General features: G+C 38.0%; 1 protein-coding gene across 1 annotated transcript in view; it reads left to right on the top strand.

Moving 5' to 3' along the window:
* syngap1b (synaptic Ras GTPase activating protein 1b) overlaps positions 1-17351 on the top strand; it is a 184827-nt gene that overhangs the window by 38063 nt on the left and 129413 nt on the right. The window contains 1 exon segment of the mRNA XM_077214697.1: positions 9402-9538. Coding sequence (XP_077070812.1) covers positions 9402-9538 — 137 coding nt within the window.

The following is a 17351-nucleotide window of genomic DNA, read 5'->3' as shown; positions in this document are numbered from 1 at the left end:
TCACTCTTTAATCTCAGTCGTTTCTCCTAGAGAGCAATGAGATCAGTAAACGGAGGCTTTTGCTTAAAAACGTGTATAGATTGTAGTTTTGTGGCTTTTAGGCCTGGATATGTGCAAAAGTTGCCTGAATTAAAGGTCCCATCTTTTGCTCATACTGATATCAGCAGCAGTTACCCATGCCATAGTAGAAATCGCAATCCCGATTGTTTACTGTATCTGATTAAATGTAGAAGAAGAAGAGACACTGATCTCCCTAATATATTACTCTTTAGCAAACATTGTTGCATTGCTGCGCATTGTCCCTTGTGGATTGGAGTGTGGATCGCCTGTGACTGAATGTATTCGTCGTGCGACTGCATGCAACGGACCGTGGCGTCCGTACGGTTCGGGACGAATACATGTACCGTTAAACCCCTCATATGTGTGTGTGTATGCTGCCCAGCCCTAGCCCATTGTTGAGGTTGACCTCACGTTACCTTATGTCACAAAACAAATTTTTCTTCCTTGGCATTTGATTAAATAGCAATTAGCCATGTACCGGTGTTGTGTCGAATTCTGACCCCCACCAAATTATTGGGGGTAATAATTTGGCAGGCAGTCGGAATTCGGCACAACACCGGTACACGTATTCGTACCGCAAATTTGTATGTGTCTTGTGTGTACAATACAAATATAGCGTTGTAGCCTAACCACCATTAACAAAAAATAATCGCAATAAGCTCTGCGTTTTTACTTTCTATGAGAAACAAAGTGTCATTTTTCAAATTATGTCCATTTTATCATGAAATTCAAACAATAAAGGCCCTTTTGACGGTCTTTAATGTGGTGTGAAAGATCACTACATACGCGCCTCATCCTAACAAACATGAATGAACATCTGAAGGTATGTTGAAAGATACAGTAAAACTTACTGAAACTATTATCCCGTGTAATCGGTGTTTCAACGGTGGAAAGACATCAATAAAACAGTTGTAAACAATATCCCACGTAGCATTACATCTACCTGAGGCAAGTCATTCAGTGTCCACAGCTTGTTAGTCAGCTAGGGAAATTAACTCTTTCGCTAAATATATGCACTATGATAGCCTATATATTCATTATATTTTACTTAACCTGTTAGTGATGTCTTGATTATTTAATGTAGATTTAAATAAATCTGGAATGAAAATGACAGCCACTGTCTATAAATGATTGTATTTCAACAACGAATTGGAGTAAAAACATATAGGCTAGGCCTAATTAAATTTAGAAGTTAATGTAAAAACTGCCTTATGTGCAGCTTACATGTTTACATACAACTATTCAACTATAACTGAATTCATTTAAAAACAGATACACAGTTTGTTTAGTAAACCTCTGTTTAATAAACAAAAGCAACTTGTTCTCCCATCCTGCTGTACCGAACAAACCATCAGTTTTGTGTATTTAGCGTTATTATATAGAGATATGATATTGATGTAAAATCAAAACATGTTTGACCAAATTGTGCAGCCCTACAAACAAGCCTGGAGCCTTTTTTGAAATATTAATGTTAAATCACAATATTATCTCCCCCATGATTATTTTTCACTTATAAAAACATAACTTCACTAAAATACAGATCTACTTTTAAATGGACTTCAATGGAGGTCATTTTTTTCTTTACTTTTTTTTTGCCTTCAGAATGTTGGCATCTACCAGCAGTGGTTAACTGACCCATGTTTACCAGCTAAACCTTGACCTCTTGGTGAGAGACCTTGGGCTCTGTAAACAACAAAAGATGTTTTATTTGAGCCATTCTAAAAACTAGCTAATCAGAAACTTTCTCAACCTGTCAATCATATTGCATGTTCGGGTTTGCTGGCATTATTGATTAACTGAGGTGTCCTTGGAGATGTGTAACATTTAGCAGCTTCTCATCTCAGCGTTTGCTCAGATTCCCTGAAAAGTGAAGAGATCTCATTTCTCATCTGTTTACTTCCAATACCAAATGATCTGAATTGCTATCCATTTTCATTTTAGAACTGTATGTCAAATATTGTCTATTTGTATCCATTTTTATTTCTCCAATTGATTTTAGGAGAAACATCTGAGACGAAGCTGATACTTAAATCTCCTGAGCTATATGAGAGCATCCTCTGAGCAATAGTATTTTGTTCCTGCTATTGCTGGATGACACATTCCTGCCTTTTATAGTCCATTATGATGTAAGGTCACATGTCCATCACGGTGCATGAACGCAGAAATGCTTTTGTGCATGCATTAAAGCACGACCTTTCAGTGTGCTTGAGCCTACTGTAACAGACTATTGACAACAGCTAATGCAACACAGATATGATTATGAAAAACTTGCTTCTACTCTCTTTTCTGTGCACTACCTGCCTGGGGCATCTGGAGATACTGTGTGAATATTTTTAGCACTGTTTTGAGTGCAGCGATGTGAATAATCAGTGTTTCTCCTGTTGGGCTGCGTAATGACAATGTGAGGCTGACCCATCCGTGGCCTTTTCCTCATGTGCACGGCACACATCATCACCCACTGCCGCCAAAGAATAGTAGCACCCTCTCAGAAGTGTGCAAGCCAGTGTGATGGAGAACATGAAGAGGCGCCTGCAGCGTGTGTGTCTGATGTCAGAGGGTGTTTAAGACTCTAACTAGTGCACTCATTTACTGATCTGTTGCAAATGTTCTGAAATCGATGCCTATGAAGAACAGCTTTTCATTTAACAATGAAAATGTACAGAAACAATTACTGTGCTCTAGAAATACTTTAAAGAGGTCCTATTATGCCCTTTTACAAAGTCTTGATTTTGTTTTGGGGCTCTACTAGATTAGGTTTTCATGCATGAATGTTCAAAAAACATTATTTTTCACGTATTTTCAATGTTGCTGTACCTCTCTTCCCAGTCTGTTAGTAACAATCTGTTCAGTTCTTGTCTCTATGAAGTCCCTCTGTCTGAAAAGGGCATTGTTCTCTGATTGGTCTGCTGGACCACTGTGTTGTGATTGGTCAAGCGCTTCAAGCGTGTTTGGAAAATGTCACGCCCCTTAGCATGACTGCGAGTTTCAATACTACTAACGCCAGTCAACCAGGCCTCATCCCTTTTACTTTGCATATGGCTTGGACAAGAATGATTTAAATGAGGATTATTGTGATGTTTACGCATAGCCGTGGGAACATATTTTGAGCAGGGGGACGCTGAGAAAAAGGTGTGTTGGGGGGGATCAAGTTTTGCCAGGAATTAAGTTGAGTGTGTACAGTAGGCTTGGCGCGGTAGCAGTGTTACTGGTGTACTGGTTTGGCCATACACAGAGTTTTGCATTTTTATAGACATAAAATCATTTTAGTTCAGTTGGACAACAGATGCTACAGTTACAATGTGAGGCACGTCTACTCCATAGATCAAGAGAAGCAACGCAGGGCCGCAGGAGTCACGTGACGAGAGTGAGGCACGATGGCTGACACGACGATGGCGGAGGCAAAAGCGTGCTTTTTTCATCAAAAAACAAATAATGAACCACAAAGCATTTGTTTAAAGTAAGGGGATTTTTTTCCTTAGGCCCCATGCTAGGGCCTGCTGCAGGACGTTCAGCATCCCTACCTCCTGTGGTACTGCATGTACATTCCTGGAAGAAAACTCAAGACTGAAATCGAGGTGTTTCAGGGAGTTCAGAAATTGTGCTCACTGATATAGAGAATATCTCCCTTTGGACTAGAGTGACTTTGTACTTTGGAACTTTGCAGACCTTTTACATTCTCAAACAGAAACATTACACACTAAAGAAAGAAAAAGAAAATGTGAAAGAGCATATTAGGTCCTCTTTAACTTTCAAAAAACAAAACCTCCTTCAGTCAGGGTGTTTATCGAAATTAAGCTGCAAAAACATGGTTAGTTCATCCAAAAATGAAATTCTGTCATTAATTACTCACTTTCTTGTCTTTCCAAACCCGTGAAACTTTTATTCGTTCTCGAAACACAAGTAAAAATCTTTTTTGATTAAATCTGAGAGCTTTTGTCCCTCCATTGACATCTTTGACACTTCAAAAAGTTCACAAGGAGATCATAAAACTAATCCATATGAATTGAGCGGTTTAATCCAAATTTTCTGAAGAGACTTTATTCGTTTTATATGATGAACAGATTGAATTTAGGCTGCTTTGCCATTCAATTTGTTCATCATATAAACCGATCCCTTTTTTTTTTTTTTTTTAAATTTGGACTTAACCGATCAATTCATATGGATTAGTTTTACAGTCTCTTTATGAACTTTTTGAAGTGTCCAAGTGTCAGTTGCGTAGCTGTCAATGGAGGGGCAGAAAGCACTAAGATTTTATCTAAAAGATCTTCATTTGTGTTCCAAAGATGAATGAAAGTCTTACAGGTTTGGAACAACATGAGCGTGAGTAAATTATGACAGAATTTTCATTTTTGTGTGAACTAACCCATCAAGATACAGGTACCTCCATCATTTTAAAATGCACTTTATTCCTGTGACGATCGGCAGCTGTTGTGCCCTCGAGAGCCTCAGGACACTCTATCCCTGTTTATTATTTTCATCTTTTCTCTCATTCTCCACCCGGTCTGATTACCTTTGATTTTGTGCACCTGTGTTTGATTATCTTGTTTAGCGCAACTGTCTTAAGCCTGAGTGGCCCTTTGTACCATTGCGTAGTTTTGTACGTGTCATTGCGCATGCTGAGAGTTTTTGCTAGTTCCTAGTTTCTTGTTTCTTAGTGTTTCCGAGTGTTTTCTAGTTTCACAGATCCTGGACTCCCTGCCTGTATCTGGCTTTCCCGTTTGCCTTATCCCTGCATTGTAAGATTGCTGATCTGGACTGCTAACCTGGTTTTGACTACTGCCTGTTCTCTCGTACCTGTTTCTGGATCTTCCTCTCAATAAAGCCTGCATTTGGATCCCCACTGTCTGTTTCCACCGAGCAGTTCATGACAATTCCGGTGTTTAAAGCTGAATTTATTTTTCAGCATCATTACTTCAGTCTTCCGTGTCACATGATCCTTCTGAAATCATTTTGATATGCTGATTCGCTGCTCAAGGAAAACATTCTTATTATTATCAATGTTGAAAACAGTTCTGCTGTCTAATATTTTTATGGAAACCATGATACGTTTTTTTGTCAATTTTGATCAATTTAATTAATCCTTGCTGAATAAAAGTATTAAGTAAAAAATGTAATGAAGAGTTAATTTTTAATTAAAAAAATCTTTTGAAATGTAGTATAAGTTCCCTTTAGCTTTATTGCCTTGAATAAACTCAAACATAGTACCTTGTGTTAATCTGGCATAAAGTCACTTCATATATTTTTTGCACTTAAATCATTTCATTCTTTCATTTCTTTCCCTATGAAGTCTTTAGTTATTGTCATAAGCAGTTTCTTTGATGGCGAGAGTGCCGTTGAACAGAGCAGCGCTGGGCAGCTCCTCCAGCTCACCGGGACTTCTTGTCAGGACAGAGCTGGATGTGACAGGCTATTTCCATAGCAGAAAAGATTTTAGCTGGCTTACTGTCAAGCGGAGAGCCCAGCGCGCAGTAGTGAGTGTGTTGCATGGCCCAGCGGTGGGGCTACGGCTCAGAGCAGCGGCGCAGTACTGTGTTTACTCTGTTTGTTCGATTTACTTCATGGTGTGCTGTCATGTTAAAGGAATAGTTCACCTTAAAATGAAAAGTCTGTCATTATCTACTAAGTCTCATTTGTCGAATCATAACTACTTTTGCAGGTCTTTTCGGGGTGCTTTTTGGATCAGAATTGATTATTTTTAAGTTCAATGTAAAGTTATCTTATGCTCACACAATGGATGCACTTATTCAATCAAAAATACAGAAAAATTACAGTTTATTATTAGATTAGAATATATTTCAAAACTTCATTTATTCATGTGATGGTGAAGCAGAATTTTCAGCATCATTACTCCAGTCTTCAGTGTCACATCATCCTTCAGAAATCACTCTAATATGCTGATTTCCTGCTCAAGAAACATTCCTTATTAGTGTCAATGCTGAAAATGCTGCTTAATACTTTTATGGAAACCGTAATACATTTTCTACGGTTCTTTGATGAAAGTATTTTAAATAATTTTTGAAATAATGTTGACATTTTAAATGTCTTTTGTGCATCCTTGCTGAAAAAGAAAATTGCTAAAAAAAAAAAATATTTCAACAGAGGTATGTTCCCTTTAGCTTTATTGCCTTGATAAACATATTGTGCCTCGTGCTAAATCAAATCAGTAAAAGTTTCAGTGTTCAATAGACATTATTTTCCAATTTCTGAAGATGTTTTTCCAATAGCTCCAACAAATGAAAAACAGAAAAATTAAAGTCCATTTGTCTATGCATCAATTCTAGCAAACATAAGGCTACTCAAGTCCAGAGATCTGGTTTGTGAGTGCATTTCTATGTTATTCTCGAGTGCTTGGAGGAAATCTGACAAATGTGTGTGCGAGTCTGGACAGAAGCGTCCTGAGCTGGTCCAGCATCCCTCTGATGCCGCCACCATCTGTCAAGGCTGTTTCTGATTGGCTGGAGGTTACGAGGGTAGGGACTCATGTAACGAGAGGACACCGGGGTAGAATATCGACTCTGAGCTTTTTTTTGGAGCGAAAGTGTGGGAGACATGTCTAGCTGTAAGTTTTAAAGAAGAACAGGGATTAAGTAAAAAAGTCAAAGGCCAAAGTAATGGCTTTATTGCTCTTGCCTTGGCTGACAGGGCCAGAGCTGAACACGCGACAGCTTTACAGCTCGTTTTAAACCTGATGAAACCTTAGAGCTGTACAGGGCTATCAATATCAAAGTTTGCACATGAGTTATACATTTACAGTCTGAGGAGAAAGACACCCCGGTGTCTGTAAGGTACATTGCAGTCTAAAAATGTAGAAGCTCATATGTATTGTGGTGTTTATGTTTGAAAGCTGTGTTTGCTATGTTTATGAGGAGCCACGGACCAAAGGTACCACGCATCTTAGGTATACATATTGTGTCTGTTGGGTTTTTTTCTTGCTGTTTTTGGCTGGGAGTCTATGACAGCCCATTGAACCATATGGTAAAAAGTTGCCAAATTTGTCACACTGATTGGAAAGGGTATGAATTTCATTTTGACCAACTGGTTTAACTCTGGTGTTAGTGTTGGCCCACCAACAGTCCATTTACTGACTGATGTAATGCTTACAAAAAGCTAGTAGGCTGATGAGTGGTAAATTATGTGGGTTTTTTTTTGCACAAACAAAATACTTGTGTTGCTTCATGATATTGAGGTTTACCTGGGTCAAATGGCTTGTCTGAAGTATAAAATCATTGGTTACCCGTAAGCCAATCACATAACGTTTGGTTATGACGTGTGTTATTCGCCAGCTCAGCCGCATCGAACTTCCACTGTAAACACATGTATGATGCGAAAACGACACCATCGAGCGAAATACCGGAGTGAACATGGCTGACCGAGTTTTCCTGCCTCCTTAACCTGATCCTCCATGAGTGCAACCAAGGGGGACACAATCACAACTATCACCATGCCGGCCTTTGGCCTCCCTAGTTTCTCGATGACGATCGGTAATATTTGATAAATTAAACTTTTAGCAAAACCTGTCGGGAGTAGGGCCACGACATCACCCCCATTCAAAATGTTTACCAAACACTCTTCTTGTTCGGCCTTCAGTTTGTAAATGCCAGGAATATTCTCCACAACAGAGCGAATTGCATCCTGTGTCTCCATATCCGCGGTCGTTTTCGATTTCCCCAATCTTAAACTCTGCGCTTAGCATCTACGTCAAGGCTCTCAGCCCGCCCTCTGTTCGTTGATTGGCCGGCTGTTTTCAGGCCGGAGAAAAACTGAGAGACATGTCGATGTCTCAGACTAAGTACAGAAGCGAAATGAAATTGAGCGGAAGTACGAAGTCTGACTTAGTCAGGCTAATGTCATCGTGCATCTGCGGTTAAAGGAGAACTCCGGCGCAAAATGAACCTGGGGTGTAATAACACATTGGTACCGAGTCGACTGTTCTCTGGGATTTGTTTTCATGATAATCGAGTGTAAAGAGTTGTATCTCTAAAAACTGTTTAGCTTATAACGCTAGTATATGGGGCATATAATAAGTAAAAAGAGATCGCTAGTTAATACCACTAACAAGGCTCAAAATAGCCCCACACTAAAACGGTAGCTTAATGAGGGTCTCTACATACAAACCGAAGCACTGAGAACTTTGTAAGTGTACAGACAGTTTAATAATAATATACTTTAAAAAGACAGTACCATCGCGTATACAGGCAGGAGCCATCTTTGGAAAACAGCCTCGACCAGTCGAACCTCTAATGCCGTGCTAAGTGAGCTGAACTGTGAGATTCCAAGTCACAGTTCAGCTCGTAGCAGGGCGTTCGTGGTTCGACTGGTCGAGACTGTTTTCCAAAGATGGCTCCGCGATGGTACTGTCTTTATAAAGTATATTATTATTAAACTGTCTGTACACTTATAAAGTTCTCAGTGTAAGACTACACTAAGGTTACTTTAGCAGTTCTAGCGCCATCTATTGCTTAGAAAATCACTCCTCAGAACTCTGGAAATCTTCAAGTGCTCACAGCAGAGCCAAATGATGTAATGGGTGGGGCTTTAACTAGTCCTGCTCCACCTCTGTGGACCTGGTTAGGGTGTGGCTAGACCCTAAAACCCCACCCCTAACATTCATAGAGGAGGAGCTGGACATTAAGCTCCACTCATTGGCTCTGCAGTGATCGTCCTCTCGAAATTTTTGGCCTAAAGTCGTGACTAAGATGTTTTTTCCCGGTTATGTTGCTTTCTTTAGTTCGGTGCAGCGGTTGTGCTGCGAACTATTGGATTGTTGTGTTTTTCCAGGAATGTGGCTTCAAGTCAACCCACCTAAGAAGACTTCTTTAATGCAGTCAGGCCAGTGCTGTGCTGAATCTTTAGGGATTGTAACACCTAGTCCTATTAAGCAAATTGAAGTATGATAATTCATCGATATTCATATAATATATATCTTTAGTTCAGCAATATAACCGATCCACCATTTAAATGGTTTTTAAGTCATTCTACAGTAATGCATAAATTAATTTTACCATGACAATTGAATGTCAACATTATATATCTTGTTATCGTAATTTGGCAAAGCTTTTGCTAAATCAGATTTAAACTTACAGCACATTTATCCATTTTTGAAGGCACTTTTATTCAAAGCGACTTGCGCTGTATTCGAGGTATAGATTATTTAAATTTAGTGGATGACTTTGCAGATGAATGTTTGGCAACAGCACCACATACTGGTCAAATGTTGTATGTTCCGGTTAAATATAGACTTTTGAACTAATTGGAATTAAAGTATAATTCTGTCTTGCATTTTTATTATTAACATGCAGTCCCTTTCCTGTTCTCCTCTCTTTCTCCTCCTCCTCTCCCAGATGCGAGGTATGCTGTCCCCCCCTCCTACCGACAACAGCCCTCCTTCGCTGCTGCTCCCTCCTACGAGCAACCCGACTGGAATCCTCGTCTGTGTGTGATCAGTGGAAATCAGCTCTACATGTTGGACCAGGAGGAGGTACTGGCAGCCCAATCACATGTAATCATGCACTTCCTCTAGCACTTCCTTTCCAGCCTGTTCCTTTACAGAGCTTGTGTACTGGGTGGTAATTTTACCGCCAGTTCACATGAGGATCTTTATTTGAGACTTGCCACGGCTCAAAACACACACTTTCTGTTTCTATATTCTTTAGTTGACTTGCATGTACAGTCTGGGAGTGATGTAAGTGCAATTGTGTAACTCGCATAAGTATTAGGTTTAAGTGTGGTGAGTCATTATTATCAGTTTGTTAATTATCAATATTTGAAGAAGATATACCAATTTTTATTCTAAATATTTTCAATAGGGCAAGTTACAAAAGTAAGGAGCGTTTATTATATAGGTTGTATATATATATATATGCCTGACTTGAAGCCTGTAAAATTGTACATTTGAGTTAGTCAGTGGCATATGCCAGTACTGATATCTTGCATTATATAAATTAATTATTAAGAATGTTTTAATAAGTGTATGTGTATATATATATATATATATATATATATATATATATGTGTGTGTGTGTGTGTGTAAGTACAGTATACAGTATTATGTCATAATATAATAGTGTATGTAAATAAGTGTATGTAAAAAAAATGATATAGTATTTATATTGTTGTAATAAACCCGATAAATAATCTAATATAATACAGTATAAATACACTATACAGTATCATGTTATAATATAATAGTGAATGTAAATATAATTTTGTAATATACCTGATAAATAATATATTATATATAATATTCTCATGATAGCATTATTCTATATTATAATATATATATAATATATATGTTTAGTTATTAATTAAAAGTCTATATACATATTTAAATTTTTTTAGCAAATTAAATGTACACAAAATTGCTGCAGTTAACCAAACAGTGATTACTCACAATTAATAAAACCTGCATTTACAATTTTGAACACAGAAATAGTTTATTATCCAAATGATCACTGGTGGAGAGGTTCAGATGCAATTTGCTTGTTTTAGTAAAAAAAAAAAAAAAAAAATACTAATATATATTAGGTTGGGATGTGAACACAAGTTCCTTTGCATGTTAAATGAAAACTTTCTCTACAGCAGAAGTTCCAAGCCTCTTATTTTTTTGCATTCTTAGAGTGTAGTCTGAGCGTACCTTGAGGAAGTCATCCCGTGCAGTGCCTGTGGATCTAATGGACACACTGGCTAACCTGTAAAGCAGGCAGTGATGTGGATCAGGTCTCTAGTGGAGGAGAGCGCTGAGAGGCTCATTAATCAGAGCCACCGTCCTGACTAATTGCGCCCGTTTTGTTGCATGTCCCGATAAGGCCACACTTTGAATAGATGTGAATCAGTCGTGACAGGCTAATGGCTGTCACCTCTGTGAAGATGAGCACCATGAAATATTCATGGTTGTCACTCATCTGCTGCAGGGGACAGTTGCAGCCCTGTTTGTGTGTGTGAGGGTCTTCATTCAGGTCCTGTAGTGAATGACAATCATCTCCTCCATGAAGACATTTGCACTCTGGGAGTCTGCAGGAGGACATGCTTTCTCTGATTGTTTTCTGGAGATGTTGATGAGTGATGCGAGTAAAGTACTTTCGGTTACACTTTATTTTAACGTGTCATTGTTACAGTGTAATTATATATTTAAGTACTGAGTAATATTAATGAACTACGTGTACTTACTATAGGGTTAGGGTAGGATTAGGGTTTGGTTGAGGGTTAGTTGCATGTAATTATGCATAATTTACCGTTAATACTATGGTAAGTACATGTAACATATGTAACAATGACACTGTAAAATAAAGTGTTACCGTACTTCCAATCAATTTATGATGTTACCACTTAACAGCAAAATTGAGAATCGTCAGTTAATAATTTCACTAATGTGCTATATGCACACTGGATGTGTGTTTTATTTTAGTATTATTTATTGTATTATTTGATAATGTTTTTATTTTTAAAAGTTCAGTTTTCATTTTAATTTAATGTAATTTGTTTTAGTACTTTTTTATGTGCTTTTGTCATTTGAATTGGTTTATTTTTAATTGTTCTGATTTTATTTTAATTTTAGTACTTAAACATCAAACTTCAAATTTATTTCAGTTGGTTCCAAAGGCAACAATTCTAATTTCATTAAAAAAAGAAATTCACTTCATATTTATTTTGTTTTATTTCAGCATTATTTCAATTAACATTAACAATAGTTTCAATTTTTTAGTTTCTCCTCAAGTTCACTCAGGTGTCCTATCAGAGTAACTATTTACTTATCATTTATATTATATTAATAGTATATATTATATAATTTAAAAACACCTAAAAATTCTAAAAAAACGACTTCTGGTAATTTTGTTTCAAAAGTGTGCTTATATTTCTTAAAATAAATACCACTTGATATGTATTTCATGCAATGACATTGATACAATATACAGTGTGCTTTAACCATCTAAATACATTGAAATATTTTTAATTGTCTGATTTACAGCTAATTTGAGTCATCACATAAAATCATATTGATAGAGAATCAAATTCAGAGTAGGTTACAGTAACATGGATGATAGAAATGTAGTGACTTGTTGCTATGCTCAGAAACAGCCTTTAGAGGGAGTGAGAGAGTGAGGAGTGATTGGCCGCCATGTCATTAGATCCTACTTGATGTTTGGTGACAGTGGCCCACGTCCGACTCCACACACTCTCTGTGCACCAGCACTCAGATGAATGGTCCTTGTGCAGATCTGTGCGAGCGTGACACTGCGTTACGCAAGTAGACCCAGAGCAAGGCTTCTCTCGCTGTGAGTGGGCGGCAGCCATTCTTGTAGCTGCCCCAGGAATCAGGCGACGGAATAATGCGCTAACCAAATCGCTCTCTGTGGCTGCTCGCATTGTGTTTCATTGTGGTATTCCAAGATGTCACAGTAAATATATTAATTAGTATGGACACAGTCAACAGAGAGGCTTTGATCGCAGCTGACGGTGTGACAGAACATGACATGTCTTTGAGAAGAGCCGTTAGCATTGTGGGAGTCTGTTTGAACTGGAGGGAAAGATTATGTAATGTATTCCTGGGACGTGTCACGTGAAAAAATGACAGAGATCATGAAATGGTTTGACAAGCAGAATGTTCTTTCCCATAGAGTGCAACAGTAGCTGTCTAGTTTTTCAACATCCTTTCTGGAAGTATTTCTCCAATTTATTTTTATTAAGTCTTTGTTAATTCATGTCATTTACCAAACCAACCAGTTGCAAGAGTATCACAGCAAAATAAAAATAACAGTCAAAATAAAACACTTACTAAAAAAGATGAAATATTTTATTTAGGGTTAGTGTGATGTGTGATGTCTTAACAGCCGCCTGACGAGTGGCTGGTCTGTGTGTGCAATTGCATAAAACCCGAAGATTTTCCAAATAGTAATATAAGCAATAAGCCTTTTTAGAAAAGAAAATTGAAAAGAATAGGGAGAATTAATAAATTATGAATCATTTACTGCCATTTTCTGAAAGTAATCATTCTAATCAGTAAAAAGTAACTAGTCTGATTATGAGTTCAGATTTTAAAATGTAATATAATCTAATTACAAGTATTTAGTTTTTGGAATCTGATTACGTAATCCAGGTTACAATTAATCAGTTACTAATTATTTATATATACTGTTTGTGTGTGTGTGTGTGTGTGTGTGTGTGTGTGTGTGTGTGTGTGTGTGTGTGTCTGTGTGTGTCTGTGTGTGTCTGTGTGTGTGTGTCTGTGTGTGTGTGTGTGTGTGTGTGTGTGTGTGCGTGCTTTGCAGAAAGATTTAAGATAAAAATAATGCAGACTGATGGCTTCAATAGAAGCATGTATCATCAATTAACAAGCTCGTCGGTCACAGTAGGTCTGTCCATAAATGTTTAAAAGTTATTGTTAAAAATTCCCCTAATGAGTAAATGAATGGGATTCCTTATCTAAAATGGCCAATAGGTTTTAGTTGCTATTGCTAGTCAGAGGCAGGAAAAGAAAAGATTGTATATTATAATGTTTTTTAACTTTATTTTGTTCTAGCATATAAATGTTAGTCTCAAAGATACAACAAATTTACACAAATGCTAATTTTAACCTCTTCTAAGGGTTGAATAGAAGTGACTTGAATGCACTGACAAAGGTCTAAAGATGTCTGTTTTGTTATTTCATTTATCACTATTAAAAAATGTAAAAAGCAAAGTAGAGCTGCAACGACAGGTTTTGTTAACAGATCGGACAGTTTTTGCTGCCATTTTGTTGTAGGTGGAGAATTAATTTCCATATATTTGTGGTGAGAAAACTGTGCATCCATCTATCCATATCTTTCAACTGCCACATCTGACTGATTGCAACTGTACTTTCTATCCATAATTCAATGATTGCACAGTAAAAATGAAACAGGAGATAATATATCTCTGGTACGACGTTCTCAGGATCAGGATACAAACAAGTGAAAGTCATCCTGTGTCATTTATTACCAGAGCAGCTGGAACCTGACACTGATGTGATGTTGATAGAGGCAGACAGATCTCATCCTTCTTCTCTTTACCTCCGCTGTTCTGCTGTGATACCGTGGTGTTCACGGGGCAGATCCGGGATGGAGCGGGATGCCAGCGAAGTCAGTCGAGGTTCGGGGTCAGTCGGGCTGCTGGCAGGGTGCTGTCAGGTTGGGCTGTGATCTATTAGCGTACCATTAGGACAGAACGGACTGCACACCTGCTGCTCTCCTCCCTCACCTGCCCCATCACACAGCTGGGCTGGTGTAGACTGCGCTGACATATGGCATCCCCCCCATAGCGCAGCATGGATGCGTTTACCAAGCCTGAGCTCAGTCCAGATTTAGGTGGGATACACACAGAAAGTGTTCTTTGGTTCAGCTAGATGTTAAACAACAGGACACAGGTCTCAAAGCTGAACTACTGTATTCTAAAGGTGAAACTAGTGTCACCAAACAGATAATCGATCTTTACCTTCTAACACGCCCCCGATATATATATATAAAATACAATGAAGTCTGGATCAAGCTGGAGAGTTTTAATATATGCAAGAAATTGCTACCAAATTTGAATAAAAATACTGTTGCCACTGAAAAGAAAATCTGCTTTTCTCTAATTTCATAAAATATTGGGCATCCATGATAACTTATAAACCATCAAAGACAGCACTACTGTGAGCTCTGAGGTTGTTAAGCCAACATGCTGCATTGTTTTACCTTATTTTTAATTTATTTTTAATAAGCATGTTTAAAGTAACACCAGGTAACTTTTCAACCTTCAAAATATATTTCCAAGTCTCTTGTGATGGTACATCGACTTACAATAGGTTGAATGACACGTCTGCCATAGCCTGACGGGTCTGTAGCGTTTTTAATCGTACTTTTAAACTTCGGGTTTCGGGTAGTAACCGGCGAACAAAGAGAACTACAAAACTCGAATGCTTTACGGCATATACGTCACTTCCACCACCAACCCCACTTCCTTAAAATCGCAGGGCTGTCAAGTGTCACGCATTGAGCGTGACAGTCACTCATTTCGGTCTTTTGTCACGCTCTTCCGCCACACATTGTATTTCTCACGCTGAAAAACTATTTGTAATATATTTAATATGCAGCAGCGCCCAAAACTCTGGTCGCGCTGCTCTCATGGAACAGGCATGAATTCAAGCGCGTCTCCTCTGGTGTTGTTCGTCTGGTGTTGTTAGCCAATCAGAAAATAGCACTATTCTATCTGGGAACATTTAACGCAACAACCAATGACACCCCGTTGTCTGGGGTGTTTTTTTGTCTGCCTGACTATGTTACGGAAGCTATCTTATCCTCCGTTTATCTTCATGAATCAGGTAATGATTATTTGTCTTGCCTCAAGCTATAATGCAAATCGATTTGTAAAATTTGCAGATTTATTTATGGTAGCTTGATATGGTATGCCATAACATTGCATTGAAGTATCATATAGATTCAGTAAAACGGTAACCAATAGACTAGGCTACTACTAACGACACTGGCTTGTAAACATGATCATCGCGATCATTTGTCGTTAGAAAAAAAAATAAAACCCATGAAATTATATTCATATGACATGCTGAAATATATGCCACTGTACCTGGGATGAAGACATTTCACACGCGACGCAAGCAGAACACCTGCATGTGACCTCCTCCTACAGTGTTCAGGGCTATCATTGTTGTCAACAAATGCACGATGACAGAGTTTACGACAGTAGTAGAGGACAATACTGTTTCCCAACTGTAGGGGGACCCCGAGAGCAAAAGTTACCTGCTGTTACTTTAACAGTGGAATTCCTAATGAAAAATTAACATATAATATAAAAACACAAATTTGTGAAAATGGTGAAGTCATGCGCATTATTATTTTGTTTTCAGTCTATAGACCTTATGCGACAGAGAAACAAGTCCGCAGCCATCTTTGAACTTCTTTGAACATCTTTGAACTTCCTGTATATTTCTCTGTATATTTATATAGCTCTGTACATTTATATGGCATCGCTGTCGAAGGTGAAGTGGATCTACTTATTGTAGAGTTAATGAAAGTTATCATGAGGATTGTAATGTTTGAAATGGATGCCATAACAAACGTTAGGAGACCGGGGAGATTTTAAAACGCGCTGTTCATTCAACCATAAGTCTTACTTTCATGCTGAGGTAAATACAAACCGGAAGACAAAACACAACGAGCACAGTGCTAAAAAGGGGCAGGACTACAAAAGGTATATTGGCGCATAGTTTTTTTTTATAAAGTGACATCGCCAACTACTGGCCTGGCATGCATAACAGCGTTTTTAGTCGTTTCCTCTGATCCGTGTTAAGTTTAGCTATAGTTTTAACAATGATGTCATCTGTACGCGAAAAATGCGAAGGAAAAACTTATTTCAATTTTTAGTACATTGTCGCCATTAGGGGTGGGGGAAAAAATCGATTCTTAGATGCATCGCGATGCGGACGTGGACGATTCTGAATCGATTCACAAATGTCAAAAATCGATTTTCAAAAAAAAATACAATTTTTTTTAGATATGTAGCCTATTTATAATGACGTAATATTGACGGAACGCAAAAGACGGAACTCTGAAGCGCGGAAGTGCAGTGCCCGGACCGTCTGTCTGTGGCGTGTGCACATAACAGAGACGCGATGGCTGAGCGCGAAATCCAAACACCTACCTCGTTAAAAGCTGACGTGTGGAAATATTTTGGCTTCTATGAAGTTGAAGGGGGAAAGGAGCTGGACAAGAGCCACACTAGTTGTAAGCTTTGTAGAATAAAACTAAAATATTTCGGCAACACGACAAATATGAGAAGCCATATGACACGTTTCCACCCAGAGGAGGAAAAACACTCGGCTGTACCAGAGCCGCTCTGGGCTGTACCGGTGTTCAGACGATTTCTGCTGCCTTGTCGAAAAATGCTACCCAAACGCGAATCGATCACAGATAATGTTGATTCATTCTCTATTGTTTCCATAATGGTGTAAATCTCACAATATTATAACATCGTTATTTCATTTTAATCAGGGTAAGTGTATGGGGAGCATATTTTGATATTTTAAATGAACTTGCAATTATCACATTTGATATAACAAGTAAAAATGATATTATTATATGAAATAAAATTATAATAAAATTCGAAGTTAAGAGTACAGTATAATGTACTGTTTTTATTTTTAAAACGGTGTGAAAAGTAAAAATGATCATCAAATATTCATCTTTGACCTGTCAAAGTTTCCTACAAGTATCCACAGCAAGGATGCATAGATTTATGGGCGTGGTAAGCAGAAGAAAAATGAGTCTGCACATGCGCATAAC

Source organism: Siphateles boraxobius, unplaced genomic scaffold (genome assembly GCF_051911475.1).
Source record: "Siphateles boraxobius isolate OS27281-9 unplaced genomic scaffold, OSU_SipBor_1 68, whole genome shotgun sequence".
Taxonomy (NCBI): domain Eukaryota; kingdom Metazoa; phylum Chordata; class Actinopteri; order Cypriniformes; family Leuciscidae; genus Siphateles; species Siphateles boraxobius.
Note: the sequence above shows the minus strand (reverse complement) of the source record. Positions and strands in the feature narration are given on the sequence as shown.